At 43.0% G+C, this 16,565-nt stretch overlaps 1 protein-coding gene across 2 annotated transcripts in view; it reads left to right on the forward strand.

The window, feature by feature from the left end:
• Nucleotides 1–16,565, forward strand: part of LOC106826809 (proton-coupled amino acid transporter 2) — a 28,034-nt gene that overhangs the window by 4,212 nt on the left and 7,257 nt on the right. For both annotated transcript variants that reach the window (XM_070517181.1, XM_014834311.3), the window contains 6 exons: nt 353–441; nt 991–1,086; nt 2,937–3,021; nt 6,184–6,402; nt 7,792–7,890; nt 14,414–14,580. In XM_070517181.1, the coding sequence (XP_070373282.1) occupies nt 353–441; nt 991–1,086; nt 2,937–3,021; nt 6,184–6,402; nt 7,792–7,890; nt 14,414–14,580 (755 nt within the window). The remainder of the gene's footprint in view (nt 1–352; nt 442–990; nt 1,087–2,936; nt 3,022–6,183; nt 6,403–7,791; nt 7,891–14,413; nt 14,581–16,565) is intronic.

A 16,565-nucleotide genomic window follows, 5' to 3' on the forward strand; every position in this document is an offset into this window, starting at 1 on the left:
CAGTTTCCTCCCTTGTGGAATGCAGGGGTCAGACTAGGACTAGTTTTCCAGTTGTGCTGTATAGAACACTAGTTCTCAGGGATGCCTCAGAGGCCATGAAGGGTCAGAATTCTGGGTCCCTACTCTCACCACAACACCCCGTTGTAATTGCTTTATGTACTTTATCAGAGTATTGCTTGAGATTATATTTGAAAGAAGAGCTGCTACTGCAGAAAAGGGCTTGGAAACCAGTTTGCTAGAAAGTTCTTTGAGTCCTGAATGATATCTGCACTACCACATCCCTCCCCACCACGTTCTTCACAAATCCATTCTCTTCTCTCTTCCCTTGCCCCTTGGCTTCCCCTTCCCCCAGATGGGCCCGCTCAGTTTGCTGGCAATTGGCTTCATCTCCACCCACTGTATGTACATCCTGGTCAGGTGTGCCCAGCGCTTCTGCCACAGGTGAGGAAAACAGCGTCCTCATGTCAATTCTTTGGGTGCTCAGTTCTCAGGGACATCTCAGAAACGCCCTACACGTAACAAGAGTTTACTTCTTAATTTCCTCCAACATGGCCAAGAAAAAGAGAAAAGCATTTGGGGCAGGAACCTAAGGCTAGGTTCTGCTGCGTGACTTGTTAGGCAGTCTCAATCAGGCCATTGTTCTCATCCGCTTGGCTCATCTGTATAATGGGCATAAACAATCCATGTGTAACCCTGCCTCAGAGAATTGTCGTGAGGATCCAATGGGATCATGGATATGAAAGTACTGTACTCAAGCAAGGTGTGTGTTATTACCCTTGTTATGCAATAACCACCTCGCTTGACAGGAAAGGAAAACAAGCCACCAAGAAAATGCCACCAGGTGTCAAAATCTAAACTAGAATTTGGGTCTCTGCCACAGTGTTCTTTCCACTCCAGCTGGGTTTTGCCTTGCTATGTGTCTCTTGACTTTTCTGTAGATGATCTTAGGTTAAACTACCTCTGGGTAACTGTAGGCACTTTCTCCTACAGGCTTAACAAGCCCTTTCTGGACTATGGGGACACGGTGATGTATGGACTCAAAGCCGGCCCCAGTGCCTGGCTCCAGAACCACGCCCACTGGGGAAGGTGAGTTGCTCTTGCTTTGTCTGCAGTGGGGTAGGCTACAGGAGGAGGAAGTGCGGCTATCAGGAATGCCTTCTTCCTTGGAAAGCTGGCTCACATGGCACAGAATGTTGGACTTCCCATGTGGAAGGGGTTCATTGGCAACATCCCTGATCCAGCCCCCCTTCTTGTATACCTCCAGCAACAGGGTGCTCATTCCTTTGCCATGCAACCTTAATATTACTCACTTTTTTATTAAACCACATTTATCCAGTTGCTACTATGTACCAGCCCCTAGAAATACCATGGGGAACAAGGCAAACAAGCCTTTGCCCTCACAGAACCCATACTCCAGTGGGAAAGGCAGACATTAAACAGCTTAGGATAGAGTTATTTAATAACCACTGGGATAAGTACGATGAAGGAGAGAAGTACTAGTTGAAACTGAGGCAGGTAAGGAGATGCTGAGATGCTGAGCTGGGGTGGGCTTCCTAGGATGGAACCGTTGAGATGAGTTCTGAAGGAAGGAGTTCTGAAGAATGAGGAATGACTAGGAGAATGTGGGCAGGAGCCTGGAGGGACTTCCAGGAAGAAGGAAGAGCATGGTGTGACGATGCCAAAGCAGGAAAGAGTGCATGGCAGGTTCAAGGCACAGAAAGACCAGGCAGCTTGGGAGCAAGAGTCAGGGAGATGAAGCTGGAGGAGGAGCCAGGTGCCTGATCAAGCTGTACATTTTAGACCCTCTTAAAGATTCTTTTCTTTTCTTAAAGCAAGAAGGAAGCCATTGGAGGGTTTTAATCAGGGAAGTAATTAAATATGCATTGTTTAAAGATCTGTCTGGCTTCTGTAAGGAGAATAGATTGTAAGGGAGCAAGAATAGATTTGATCAGACCCACAGGAGGCTATTGACACTGTCCAGGCAAGTGGCAACAATGGCTGGGATCAACTGATGGCAGTAGGGACAGAGAAAAGTGAATTTGGTTGTGATTTGGATCCCAAGATTGCCAAGAATAGGAAAGAGTCAAGGTTGACTCCGATTTCTGATGACTTCTTGGGGTAAGTTGGGTCTGAGGTGCCTGAGAGACATTCAGGTGAAGATATCAAGTGGGTAGTTGGATGGAGGAGATACAGAATTGAAGAAGCCATGGGCAGAAGAGCTCACTTAGGGAGAGAGCTCATAGTGAGAAGGAGAGAGAGAGAAAGACCAAGACTCTAAGGCCCCTTTGGTGAGCTGAAGTCTTCCTCCTACAGCTCCCACCTTTTAGCTCTGACACAGAACAAGTCAATCCTCATCTTCTTTTTTCTCTCTCTCTTTCTTCCCTTTCCCAAAGAACTCCCACTCAGGTATTGGTTTTTTAAGGAGGCTTTCTGTCTGCTTCATAATTTGGATAAAATGCCCTTTTTATCCCAGCCCTTGGTGTCATATTGTTTCTTTGTCCATCTCACCCGCTAGTCTATAAACCACTAGAGGAAGGGACCATGTGTCATTTGTCTGTGTATCCTCAATGCCTAATATGATGTCTGGCACATGGGAGAAAAAAATTGTAAATGTTCATGATAGCTAATAAAAATGTTTTGCCTACTGCCCTCCATCAATTACTACCAATTACGAGGAATGCCGCGGAGCCAGGTGCGAGGGGAGGCTCCTGACCAGGTAGAATGTTACCACTTGCAGAGCTGACTGCGAGGGTGGTTGAACAACATCTTTTAAAAGAACTATTGTTACCTCACTTCTTACTGCCCCATTGTTGATTGTGGTGGCAGGCCTGAGGGTGCTGGTATAGGGTCACCAGCCCCTGGGGACAGAAATGGAAACGACAAGCCAATTCTTCTTTTATAACAAGTTTTCTTTCTCTCTCTCTCCTCTCTTCCAGGCGTATCGTGAGCTTTTTCCTTATAGTCACCCAACTGGGCTTCTGCTGTGTGTACATTGTGTTTCTGGCTGATAATTTAAAACAGGTAAAGTCTTCTAGAGAAGATGGGTGGGAAAACAATATGGAAAAGGAGGGTCTTCTGCTAGTCATTCGACAAGTGGCTTCTTCTCTTTGGGTCCTAGTGTCCTCATCAGTACAACAAAGGAAGTTAAACTGGCCATTATCGAAGAACCCAGACTTCCCCTAGTGCACATGTCTGCAGGTTTCTAGAAGCGGTTCCTTTTTCCGCGATACCCTTTATCCACTATCTTGGACCTGTCCTCAAGGTTGGTCTCTACAATTGAGCTGGAAGGACCCTGGATTTTGTCACTCATCGTGCCTTGGAGCTTAATCCTCCTTAACTCTTCTGGAACTGATATGGGTCTTTCTGAATGATGCCTCGTCTTTGGGCCTTCTTAATCTGCCTTTAACTGCTTAATCCCTATGGCTTCACAGTCGTCTCCAGGAAGTCCTTTTATCTAAACCACAAGTTATCTTGTAGCTTCAGCAAAATAATATGGGTAATAACAAAGGCCATCCTTAGTCAATCAATAAACTTAAAAAAGAAAACTATTCTTTAGGACTCTTTTCTGCTTATAGTAATATCAGAAATTTGGAAATATTAAAAAATTAGAAAGAACAAAAAAAATAGTGAACATTCAGAGTTGGCTTCTCTTGTGTGTCAGGTGCAGTGCTGAGCATTTTATGTGCTTTTCTTCGCTTAATTCTCTCCACGACCTCATGAGAGCAGGCACTGTGCTTATTCCCATTTTGCAGACGAGAAAACTGATGCTAGGGGCTGGCCAGGGGGCGCAGCGGTTAAGTGCGCACATTCCGCTTCAGCGGCCCGGGGTTCACCGGTTGGGATCCCGGGTGTGGACATGGCACCGCTTGGCACACCATGCTGCGGTAGGTGTCCCACATATAAAGTAGAGGAAGATAGGCATGGATGTTAGCTCAGGACCAGTCTTCCTCAGCAAAAAGAAGAGGATTGGCAGTAGTTAGCTCAGGGCTAATCTTCCTCAAAAAAAAAAACAAAGAAAAGAAAAATAAAACTGATGCCGTAAACTCTATAAGGTATATAACATCACAGAACCAAAATTAAAAACGCAGCCCTTTTAATGTCAGAGCTCAGGTCATAAACACTATGCTATATTGCTTCTCAAAACAAAACAAATCAGTCTTAATCCAACTACTCATGGTTATCGTTTTAACTTAGTTTTAACTGGTTAGCATTTTGCAATGTCCCTACATTTTTTTCATGTAATCTTTAATACTTTCATAATATACCATCACACAGATTGGCCATGATTTAGTCTTTTATCATTGGATATTTTCTTTGTTTCTCTTTATTTTCCTACTATAATCTGTTTTTCTATTATCATCTCTACGAGTCTTTGTACACCCCTTTATTTCTTAGTATATATTTCTTAAAGTAATATTTACTGGGTCAAAGAGTTTGTTTTGAAGGCTCTTAAAACAATTGCCAGACCGCTGCTTAGAAATCGATCTCATCTATCAGCAGAATTTTATTTATCACCTGTAGAGACAAGGCAAGCCTTGCCTGGAGGAGCTTGCAGGCTAAGTGAGATGTGTTCTGAAACATATAAAAAGTTAAATATCCATATGATATTTTGGTGCCGGGTCAGGACACCACTAACAACACCCTGAGGTCAGGGATGCTCAGTTGTGAACTAAGGGGCAGAAAAGTACAGGGGCGGGAAGGATGGTCGGAGCAAGGGAAGGCTCCCTGGAGGAGGTGCATCTGAGCTGGGCATTGAAGGGGGGGTTGGAGAAGTGGTGGCACCCACGGTGGGAGAAGCGAGGAGTGAATACCTGGAGGCAGGAATGTACAGGACTTGCTCCGAGAGGCGAGGCAATTGTTTGTAGAAGAAGGTGTGGGACTTGGGAGTGGAAGAGCCTTCAAGGTTGAATGGGGCCCATTTATGGAGGGCCTTGAATGCCCAGCTAATATGTCAAGTATTTTTCCTACTGTAGTGAGGAATCAGAAAAAAACAAGAGCTAGTGATTCGTTTAAGTATTCATCACGTGTTATTAGGTGAAAAGGAGATTTCAAAATAAGAGTGTAAGCTATGCTTGCAGCCTTGTTAAATAAAAAAGATGCATATAACTTATTATTTGTAATATTGTATAGAAAATGTATAGATGAATATATTCCAATATATCCATTCATTCATCCAACATCCATGGCTACTCATGGGTACTGAGATTATCAGTGCTTTTACATTTTCTCCTATCCTGACTCTAGTTTCTAGTTGGTCTATGGTGGATTGCACTGCTTGTGCAATAAGACTGTGTTGATTAAGTCATGCAGATTCTAAACAAGGCTGGTGCCATCCCTTCCCTCCCCCCAACTTTGCCAGCCGGTGTTTATATTGTGTGCAGGGGGGTGTTTCTTGTTTGTCACAATGATTGGGAGATGTGAATAGCTCCTATCGGGTGAGGTCCAGGGATGCTAAAGGTCCTGCCATGAATGGCCCAATGCTCACGAGGAAGAGTTCTCTCAGAACGCCAGTATTGGTCCAATTAGGAAACAGTAAGTGATGAGTTTTTTGGTTATAAGCAAAAGAAACAGATTCTGGGGAACTCAAGCAAAAAATAAGTTTGGTGGAAGAACGTTGGCTAACTTCCAAAATGACAAAGAAAGCTAAAAAAATGGGTCTCCAAAAAGAACAGGAAGCAGGGCAGCTAGGAGAGTGTAGATGGTAACTGATGAGCAGTTTCCTCAGGGAGCCCTGTCAGTTAATTTTTACCCTTTGTGAGTTCCGTCCTTGTGTCACTTTGCCTGTTGTTTAGACTCAGACTCCAGGGAGAAATTGTGAAGGCCCTGGCTTAGCTCAGCAGTGCGATGGTGGTTTATAGTCCTCCAAGCTGGTATTCACTGAGGGAGAATTCACCAAAAATAAATCAACATCAGCAGGAATGGATCGTGGGTTGCCAAAAGCCAACCAAGAGCCACTATCAATCCAGTTATTTATTTTTTATTAAAGTTATTTGTGCGGCATTTTTTAGGGAAGTGTGGTGCCAAAGATTTCTAAGAAGAAGTCCTAAATTCACCCTAACTCGCTGAGACCCTAGACGTTCCAGCTCTTTATGAGGGAATTTGATTATGGCCCAGGCACTGAGCGAATCGTGTGGCCAGAAGATTTAGCGACTCTTCCGCTTGCTTTTCCCATTCCCTCCTTAGGTCATGGATGCAGTTAATAGCACAACCAACAGCTGCCATTACAACGAGACAGTGATTCCGACACACACCATGGATTCTCGACTCTACATGCTCTCCTTCCTGCCCTTCCTGTTGCTGCTGGCCTTTGTGCGGAACCTCAGGGTCCTGACCATCTTTTCCATGTTGGCCAACATCAGCATGCTGGTCAGCTTGATCATCCTCACCCAGTACATCGTCCAGGTTAGTGCACACCGCACACCTGACTCCTCCAGTGGGCAGAGCCTTTTATCAATAACAGACTGATACCTGGGGCCAGCCCTGAGGGTCGGTAAGTGAGGAACTCATTCTTCAGCCTAGTGCTCACCTCATTGTAGCATTTCTTCCACAAAGTTATCTCTAGGCAATCTCATTCTTCTGGATGTCTCCTCTTTCACGTTGCTTCTTCAATACTTGTTTTTATGTTAAATTCTGGCTTTAAAAAAAAAATTATGCTTTGCTAGAAAACATCTTGATTGGCGAACTATAGACCGTTCCTGTAGTGGCTAGGGAGTAGCAAAAGGCAGATGAAACCAAGATCTTCTGCTACAGCTGAAACTTAATAGAATTACCCATAGTCTTACATCCTCTAGGCCACAATTCCAGGCACCCAAAATTACCCCTAGGGAACTCAAGAGAAAAAAACCCAACTAATATTTAGTCACAGAGGTAAAAATAGGGAGTTTCAAAAGACCACAGGCAAATCTATCACAATGTAAATTACAATGTCTTTGAAGATGAGTTATGGATATTGATTTTCCATCAATTTCCTACTCTTCTATTCTGCCTAATTTTTATTTTATAATGGACATAGAAGTTTAAACCCAGAAGTTCCTTGGCATACTTAATAGCTTTCAGATGTTTTTCTCTTTCAGAAGTCACAAGAAAAAGAAGTTATATTGTCCATGGAATTCAGGAAAAATAACAAATTAGTCAAATATTTTAGGATAACTAAAGATAAGTCTTATATTCCTTAAGGCAATATGATAAATTCTATGAAATTGAATTTCCTAATAAGATAGCTACTTCTGATTCGTTTTTGGACTATTCCAGAGCTTAGCCAATTAGAGGAATGATTCTGTAATTATTTTCACATTCTGGGTCACAGGGTACATAAAACATTTATTCTACACACTTTCCTCTCTTTCAGTTTATAGCTCATTGAAGAAGAAAAGGGGACTTCCATATTTAACCAATTGCTTTGGGCTCCCTAGAATGTCACTGTAGCTGTAGTCACAGTAATTTCCAATACCCATAACCACCAGGACGTTCAAAGTGTTCTTAGGCACTTTAGGCTGGTACTAACCTGTGGTGTGTAAGATTCTCTTCTGGAGGATTCTGATAAACTGAACTCTCTGTGGGATACTAACCTTTCAGTACTTTAACAATGCCTCAATGTTTTTTCCTCTGGCTCTTTGGTTGTGCAGGGTTAAAATCAACTTTGATTGTCGCCTACTTCCTTTTGAAGTTTTCTGAATTTCTCTACATTCAATTTTTTTTTAAATTCAGGTCTACTGTCAGAATACTCCACTCTTAAAGGAGCTCAAACATGCTTCGAGAGTAAATGTCTTCCTGCATTTTTCTCTCCTATAGGGAATTCCAGACCCCCGCGGTTTGCCACTGGTAGCAAGTTGGAACACCTACCCTCTCTTCTTTGGAACAGCCATGTTTTCATTTGAAAGCATTGGCGTGGTAAGCTTTGGGTTGGGGCAGACTTTCCCAGTGCTGTCATGGCCTTCTGAACAGGAGCTGGGAGCTCTGGGTTTCTGGGTTTCTGTGGGCACACGGGAGAAAGCAACGTCTGGCCTCACTTGGGTTAGTTGTCACCAGCAGAAGAAAAGTAGGTTACAACAGAGAGACAGAGTTTTATTCTTGTCCCAATACATCTGTTAAACATTCATCTTCATATCAACATGTGTTTCCTAATCTTTTAAGATCAAGACGGAGGTATACAATTTAAATTATAGGATTTAATGAAACATAAAGGAACTTTAAACTAGAAAGTATTATATATTTTTAATGGATTATTACACAGTCTCTACTTCCACACTTGAGGGAGGATAGTGCTGTATATATAATTTTTAAGTTTACTTTTAATTTACACACAGTACAATTCACCTTTTTTTGGTATACGTTTCTGTAAGTTTTGAGAAATGCCTAGAGTCATGGATGCACCACAGTCAGGACACAGAACAATTCCTTCACTCTGTCGTGCTGCCCTCTTTGTAGTCGACTTCCTCCCCCACTACTAACCTCTGGCTCCACCTTCTGTTCTCTGTAAATAATAATGCTATGAAAATCCATATGTAAGTTTTTGCTTGAACACCTGTTTTCGATTCCTGTGGAATATACCTATGAGTAAGGTTGCTGAGTCGTACGGTAATTCTGTTTAACATTTTGAGGAGCTGCTAAAATGTTTTCCAGAGCAGCTGTATCATTTTACATTTCCATCAACAACGTATAAGGGTCCCAATTTCTTCACATCCTTTCTAATACTTCTTTTCTGTTTTTGAAAAAATTTTATTATTAATTACGGCCATCCTAGTAGTTATGAAGAGATATATTATTGTGATTTTGATTTTCATTTCCCTGATGACTAAAGACATTGGACATCTTTTCATGTTTTTGTTAGCCATTTGTATATTTTCTTTGGAGAAATGTCTGTTCGAGTCCTTTGCCCATTTTTAATTGGGTTTGTCTTTTTTGGTTGAGTTGTAAGAGGTCTTTGTATATTCTGTATGGATACCAGATCCTTACCAGATAAATTATTTTCAAATGTTTTCTCCCATTCTGTGGGTTGCCTTCTCATGGTCTTGATAGTATCATTTGATGCACAAAAGTTTTTAATTTTGATGAAGTCCAGTTTATTTTTTTCTTTTGCTGCTTATGCTTTTGGCATTAATATCTAAGAAGATATTGCCAAATCCAAGGTCATGAAGATTTACTTCTATGTTTTCTTCTAAGAGTTTTTATAGTTTTAGGTCTTACGTTCAGATCTTTGATCCATTGAGTGAATTTTTTCTCTTTTGGTGAGGAAGATTCTCCTTGAGCTAACATCCATTGCTAATCTTCCTCTTTTTTTTTTTTTTACTTGAGGAAGACTAGCCCCGAGCTAACATCTGTGCCAATCTTCCTCTATTTTTTGTATGTGGGATGCCTCCACAGCATGGCTGATAAGTGGAGTAGGTCCATGCCTGGGATCCAAACATTATTATGGTTATTAGGCCTGCATTTTATTGTTTCTGTTTTAGCCTTCCTTTTGCTTTTCTTCTGTTTTCCCTTTCTTACCTTCTTTTGGATTATTTGAATACTTTTTAGCCTTCCACTTGAATTTGCCTATTGGATTTTTTTGCTATCTCTCTTTCTACAATACTTTCAGTGATTGCTCTAGGGATTGCAATATACATATATAACTTTTCACAGTTTACCTAGGGCTAATATTTTATCATTTCTAGTAAACCATAGAAATCTTACTCATATAGATCCCTTTAATTTCCCCCTTTTATGTTTTATTGCCCTTATGTACTACATCTGAATACGTTAAAACACCATCAGACAGTATTTCAGGTTTTGCTTTCAACAGTCACAAATACATAGCTACTTATAACAACTTACTTATCACAAACTTACTGGAGAAAAATAGTCCATTATATCCACCCAGATAGTTACCATTCCTATTGCTCTTTCTTTTTTCTTGAATTCACAGGTTTCCCTCTCATATCATTTCCCTTCAGCATGAAGAACCTCTGTTAACATTTCTTTTATAGAAGTTCTGCTGGTGACAAATTCTCTTCAGTTTCTTCATCTGAGAATGTCTTTATTTTGCCTTTATTCCTGAAAGATATTTTTGTACAATATAGAATTCTAGGTTGACAGTTCTTTTTTTTTTCCAGCACTTTGAAAATGTGGTTACCCCTCTTGTACTCAACAGTTCTGAGGAGAAATCTGCAGTTATTTGAAGCATTGTTTCCCTATATGTAATAGATTGTTTTTATCTGGTTACTGCCAAGATTTTTTTATTACCTTTGTTTTTCAAAAGTTATGTCATATTGATATAGTTATTTCATATATCTGATATAGTTTTCTCTGAGTTTGTCTTATTTGAAATTCACTTACTTTCTTGAATCTGTAAATCTATGTCCTTTGCCTATTTTGGGAGGTTTTCAGCCATTATTTTTTCAAAACAATTTTTTTCTGCACCAATTTCTTTCTTGTCTCCTTCAGGGACTCCAGTGACCTGAATATTAGACTTTTGGTACATGTCCCACAGGTTTCTGAGACTCTATTCATTTTTTAAAATCTTTTTTCTCATTTTATGATCAGATTCAATAATTCCTGTTGATCTATTTTAAGTTCACTGATTCTGTGTTCTGTCATCTGTGTTGGGCCCCTCCAATGAGGTTTTTCAGTTCTAAAATTTCCATTGGGACCCTTTATATTAATTCTACTTCTTTGCTGAGAACTCGTATCTGTCTGTTTATTTCAATAATGTTCTCCCTTACTTCATGGAGGATGGTTATAATAGCTGCTTTACAGTCTCTATGGGATATTTGCAACATTGAGTCGTCTTAGAGTTGGCCTCTGTTGTCTTTTCCCTTGAGACTTGTGGAGATTTTCCTGGTTCTTTGTATGTTGAGTCATTTTAGACTGTATCCTATACATTTTAAATGTTATTTTATGAGATTATGGAGCCCGTTAAAATCCTCTGGAGAATATTGATTTTTTGGTTTTAGCAAGTAGCCAATCTAATTAGACTCAAACCACAAGTCCTGACCCACCTTCTGTGGGCCTTGGTTCCAATATCAGATTACTTTGCAAAGCCTTTGCAGTGATATTTGGCTCCATCCTGCCTGTGTGCCATTTGGGGACCAGTCTGGGATGTAGATGGTGGTCTGCACAGTGGGTCAGTTTTCAAAGCCTCGCTTTGACGCTTCATGTCAGTTCGACACGTGTGCAGCTCAGGGCTAAGCCCTGGACTTCACTCATAGATGCAGGGGATCATTGTCCCCAGCTCCCTCCTCTCCGTGTTTCCCTGCACATTCAACAGCTCCTTTTTCTGGTCATCTGCTGGAAAGCCAGGGTTTTAGCCTCCCCCCACTGCTATGCACTGCCTGCGGCTGGGTCTGACTCTGGGGTTAGGCACCGAGAGAAATGGAGAAGGAAGAATATTTTCAAACCAATAGGGATCCTTCCAAGGCCAGCTTCACAGACACGCAACCTGTGTGGTCACAAAGGGCCCTTGCCTTTGGAGGGATCCCACACTTGGTTTAATGTTCTGCTTTCATCATCTTGAAATTCTTGATTTTTGACCAAAAGGCCCTGCATTTTCATTTTGCACTGGACCCCACAATTTATGGAGCAGTCCTGATTCTCCCCACGCTCTTTGGACTCCCAAACCCCCTTTTCCTGATTCCTCTGCTCAGAAAGAAGGATGCTGTCTCAGATTCTTGGATGCCTGCATGACCACCACAGTCGTTGATACAGCAGAACGCTGCTTTGTGACTGGGACTCGCCTCGGGGGCTGTGGCCCGGAAAGCAAAAAAGGAAACAGAAAAGTAGGGATTCTCGCCATCCTCTGTCCCACAGGGACCCCATTCTAGGTCTTCTGGCCAGAAAGAGGGTTTCTCTTGGAGTTTTTTTCTGTCCGCATCCACCGCATAATTCTAGGATTTCAGCTTCCCTTGAGTCTAAACTAGGAGATGCACGAAGAAAAACATCAGGAAACTCGCTGCCCTAACGGTCATTTTTGCTGGTTTTGATCTACCTGCTATTATTTACTTTTCAGAGTCCATAGACCGTTGCTTTAAGTATTCTGCCCAGCGTTTTTAGTTTTAGTCAGTGAGAGAAATATGATGGCGTGTGCTTATACCATCTTAATGGAACTGGAGGCATTTTATATTCAGGATTTTGGACAGTTGTGGCAAAAAGCAGAGTGCAGGGGTTGAGCAAATGACTTTGGAGGCAGAATGTGCCAGAATCTTACTTTGGCCATAGGCTACTCTCTGGACTCTAATTCCCCAACTATAAAATGATGATATTTGTTCAGTAAGCATTGGTTGAACACCTACTGTGTGCTAATGATTATTAGTATCAAAGTTCAAGTTATCTTTAGAAATCTTCTAGCCCAGTGTCCGGTGTTACCAAAGACTCTAAGCCCCCAAGAGGGAAAGGGTCTTGAGTGGGGTCATCAGCTGGAATCTGCTGCAGCTGTGGCTAAAACCAAGTACCCCTCACTTCCAGTCTAGGGACCTTTCCACTCTATGTCAATGGCCATTTATCTCTTTGATTGATTGTGGAAGGAGAGAGAGAGAGGAAGAAAAACAGCTACATAGTATGATCTGGCCTTGTAAAAAGATCATTTTTAGCCTGGAGAATTTATGCAGCAAAAATGTATTGCAGGATAGGAAAGCTCAGGTTGGAGTATCTGCTCTCCACATAATCCCCTGGACATTTTTCTGAGCACCTGCTGCATCTAAGAACCTGCCCCTAGCCCAGAAGAAAGTGGGAAGGCACAGCGATGACCCCGACATGGCACTCCCCTCAAGCATCCTCCATGTGCATGGTGAGGGGAGGTGCACGTAGGACCAAAAAGGAGTTAACAGTACAAGGGAATAGATGCTAAGTTCCTACTGATAATAAACACACCCAGTGCTGTAGGAATACAGGCAAGATTGAATAGAAGACAGTACTTGGACAGCCCTGGCCTGCAGCCTGGCCCTGCCACTTTCAAACTGTGTAACTTGGGGCAAGTTACTTCATCTTCAGAGCCTGTTTTCCTCATCTGTAAAATAAGAACTATAGAAGTACCAGGTTCATAGAGCTGTGGTCTTCACAGTATTAAAAACATTAACAGCTAACATTTACTAAGCCTGTACAGTGTGTCATTATGGTCCTCAGGTAATTCTCCAAAAAATTCCAACAGGTAAGTGTTCAGATAAGGATACTGAGGCACAGATCAGCCTATTGATGCATGTAGTATGCCTAGCCCACGGCCTGATCAAGGAGAAGGAGAAGGTAGGGGTAGGCTCTCGGCCCGTAGAAGCCTGAGGAGGAATTTATGGGATGAGAGGCCGGAGGGTTGGTGCCAAAGACAGAAGTGCCCTTCGGATGCCCAGCAGACTTGAGAGGCAGGATGGTCTCAACTTGGATTCTCTTAGAGCCAGGTCTGCATCTGGGGAAGAAGGATCCTGAGAACATGGTGTGTGGAGCAATGTGCTGCTGGGGAACCAGGAAGCTCTAGTCCCAGCTCTGCCACCAGCCCACTGTGTAACCTGAGTCTCAGCCTCCCCATCTGTACAGAGAGGGGTGAGTGCACTAGAACTTGGACTCTCAAACTCAAATGCCTTTGGAAGGCAATGTGGGTGAAGCGCCATGTATATGTCAGCGTGAGGGGGAGAGGTGGGTCTGGTGAATGGGGGAAGAGTGTTGTCCTAAAGACATTCATATTCCATTGTCTAAAACCTATGCTGGCCACACAAAATGCATCTGCTGGCCAGACTGGGATTCCCCAGTGGGCTGAGCCCCTTGGTCTGAACAACCTGAGGGGCCCCTCCAGTTCTGAATGGTCCAGGGCTCATCTTGTGTCTCCAGGCCTTCTTTCATTTTTTTTCTTTAATTGTGGTAAAATATACCTAACATAAATTTACCATCTTAACCATTTTTAAGTATACAGTTCATTGGCATTAAAAATATTCCCATTATTGTGCAACCATCACCACCATCCATCTCCAGAACTCTCTTCATCTTGCAAAACTGAACCTCTATACCCATTAAATAATAACTCCTCCTTCCAACCTCCCCCAGACCCTGGAAACTACCATTCTACTATCTGACTCTGAATTTCGCTACTCCAGGTACCTCATATAAATGGAATCATGCAGTATCTGTCATTTTGTGACTATATTATTTCACTTAGCATAATGTCCTCAAGCTTCATCCACGCTATAGCATGTGTCAGAATTTCCTTCTTTTCTGAGGCTGAGTAATATTCCATTGTGTATCTATATACCACATTTTGTTTATCCTTTCACCCATCAATGGACTCTTGCGTTGCTTTCACCTTTTGGCTATTGTGAATAATGCTGCTATGACCACAGTTGTTCAAGTCCCTGCTTCCAATTCTTCTGGGTATACACCCAGAAGTGGCGTGCCTTTCTTCTTTATGTTCATGCTCCTCTTTCTGCTCCTCTCTTCTTACACTATGATATTTCTGTAGGTTCTGCCTCTAGAAAACAAGATGAAGGATGCCCGCCGCTTCCCAGCCATCCTGTACTTGGGAATGTCCATCGTCACTGCCATGTACATCGGCATCGGGGCTCTGGGCTACCTGCGGTTTGGAAATGACATCAAGGCCAGCATAACCCTTAACCTGCCCAACTGCTGGTAACTTCATGGGCCCTCAGGTGATGGGGACTCAAGGCTAGATGGGAACGTGTAGATTACTTCCTCCTCCTTTCCACAGATGGCAAACTGAGGTCTGGAGAGCCTCTGCAGTGAGAAGCAGAGCTGCCGTTGGAACCCTGGGCTCTGGATTCTCTGTCCAGGGAGCTCCTCCATCAACAACAGCCTCCCATGTTGAGTGAGGCCTTGAGAGCTAAGTCTGAAGAAGGACATGGTTTAGGAAGAGAGGGAAGAAGTGAGAGTCCTCGGTCACCTAAGGAAAGAAGGGAGAGGCCCTGGAGAAGGGCAAGAGACAGAGAGGAGTCCGTGGATGGCAGCACTTCCAATTACATTTACTAAGGCTGTGTTACCAAGTCTAGCTTGCCATAGTCAATGGTGCACATCCCCCAAGTTGGAGTAGCTAGGATGAAAAGTAGTAAAACAGGAACCAGTTGGGGCATTCAAATGCACCCAATTCATGCAACAGTTAGCTGACCTCGACTTCATCAGTGTTGTATCTAAACAGACCCATGAGCCCGTATCACATTGTGAGCATTTTCTCCTACACTGAGGCATGTCATTAATTACAGGACGCCTGTCTTTTTTTTTTTCTTGATGAGGAAGATTGTCCCTGAGCTAACATTTGTTGCCACTCTTCCTCTTTCTGCTTGAGGAAGATTGTCCCTGAGCTAACATCTGTGCCAATCTTCCTCTATTTCGTATGTGGGATGCCGCCACAGCATGGCTTTATGAGCAGTGCAGTCTGTGAACCCCAGGCCGCCAAAGTGGAGCATGCAAACCTTACCACTATGCCATGAGGCCAGCCTCAGGATGCCTGTCTTTTTAAAAGTCACTTGGAGGCTTAATTTGCCTTGACGGGGCTCCTTTCCGAAGTTGATAAATGTCATGGGTGTGGAAGGTGCTGATGTGAGTAGACTGTGATCTTGAGCTTCACTACCTTCCCCAGCTCATGATCCATGGGAATGGGGATGGAGAGATGGTGTAGAGACACTAATATAACGTAGACAGAAGAGCCCTACAGGGTAGCGAAGAGACTTTGGGGACTTCCAAGGAAAGAAAGTACATCGGGATGGGACAATAAGGAATCTGGTTGTCCAGCAAGACAATTCTGTCCAAACAAGGACAACTCTGGCACTCCTGGGTCCAGGTCCCAGTTGCACTGCCTCCTAGCTTGTAGTCATGGATGATTTACTGAACCTCGCTGACCCTCAGTTTCCTCATCTATAAGGCAGAGTTGTCATGAGGATGAAGCTGGGCATGTCTAAAAGCATCTGGCATGTAGTACCTACTCGAAAGATGGGAATTTCAAAAAACTGGTGGGTTTTGGACAGATGGAAATGGAGTAAAATGGTGTTTCCAGGCAGCAAGACTAATGTGACCAAGAAACACAGAAATGTGGAAGTTAGCTTTTTTAAGGAATGCACTAAACACACACACACACACACACACACACACACACACACGGGTTTATTAAACATGGGAGATGCATCTACCACTTCAGTGGACAAAAGGAAAAAAGTCATGGTTCCATAGGTCAAAAAAGGCTTTGATGAAACCCAGCATCCCTCTCACATGCTCTCTCTGCCCCTCCCCCTCCTTTTACCCTACAAGCCCCACAACACAGCCCTATTTGTAGACCGCCCCTTCCCCCAAGGATGCAGGATTCTGCACTTCTCTCGACCTACTAGAAGCATTTGTGGGGGACCTGTTATGTGCCAAGAGCTTTGGGGGATCCAGAAAATTCCTCGGGACTGACAGAGATCACAAGGGACCAGAGTCTTCTGGACCTAGGGTTTTTGGTCTTTCCCCCTTATCACTTGTGTCTCCCTGGGTAAGGTCCCTGGCCTGCGCCTCTCTTTCTAAACTCTAAAACTGAGCATCAAGTGATCGTGGTCTGTGAGGGTGTTGTATATACCCAGGCTCAAGATGCCTTTTATTTAAGATGACCCTCTCACTGTTGCCATTCG

Source organism: Equus asinus, chromosome 9 (assembly GCF_041296235.1).
Source record: "Equus asinus isolate D_3611 breed Donkey chromosome 9, EquAss-T2T_v2, whole genome shotgun sequence".
NCBI lineage: Eukaryota > Metazoa > Chordata > Mammalia > Perissodactyla > Equidae > Equus > Equus asinus.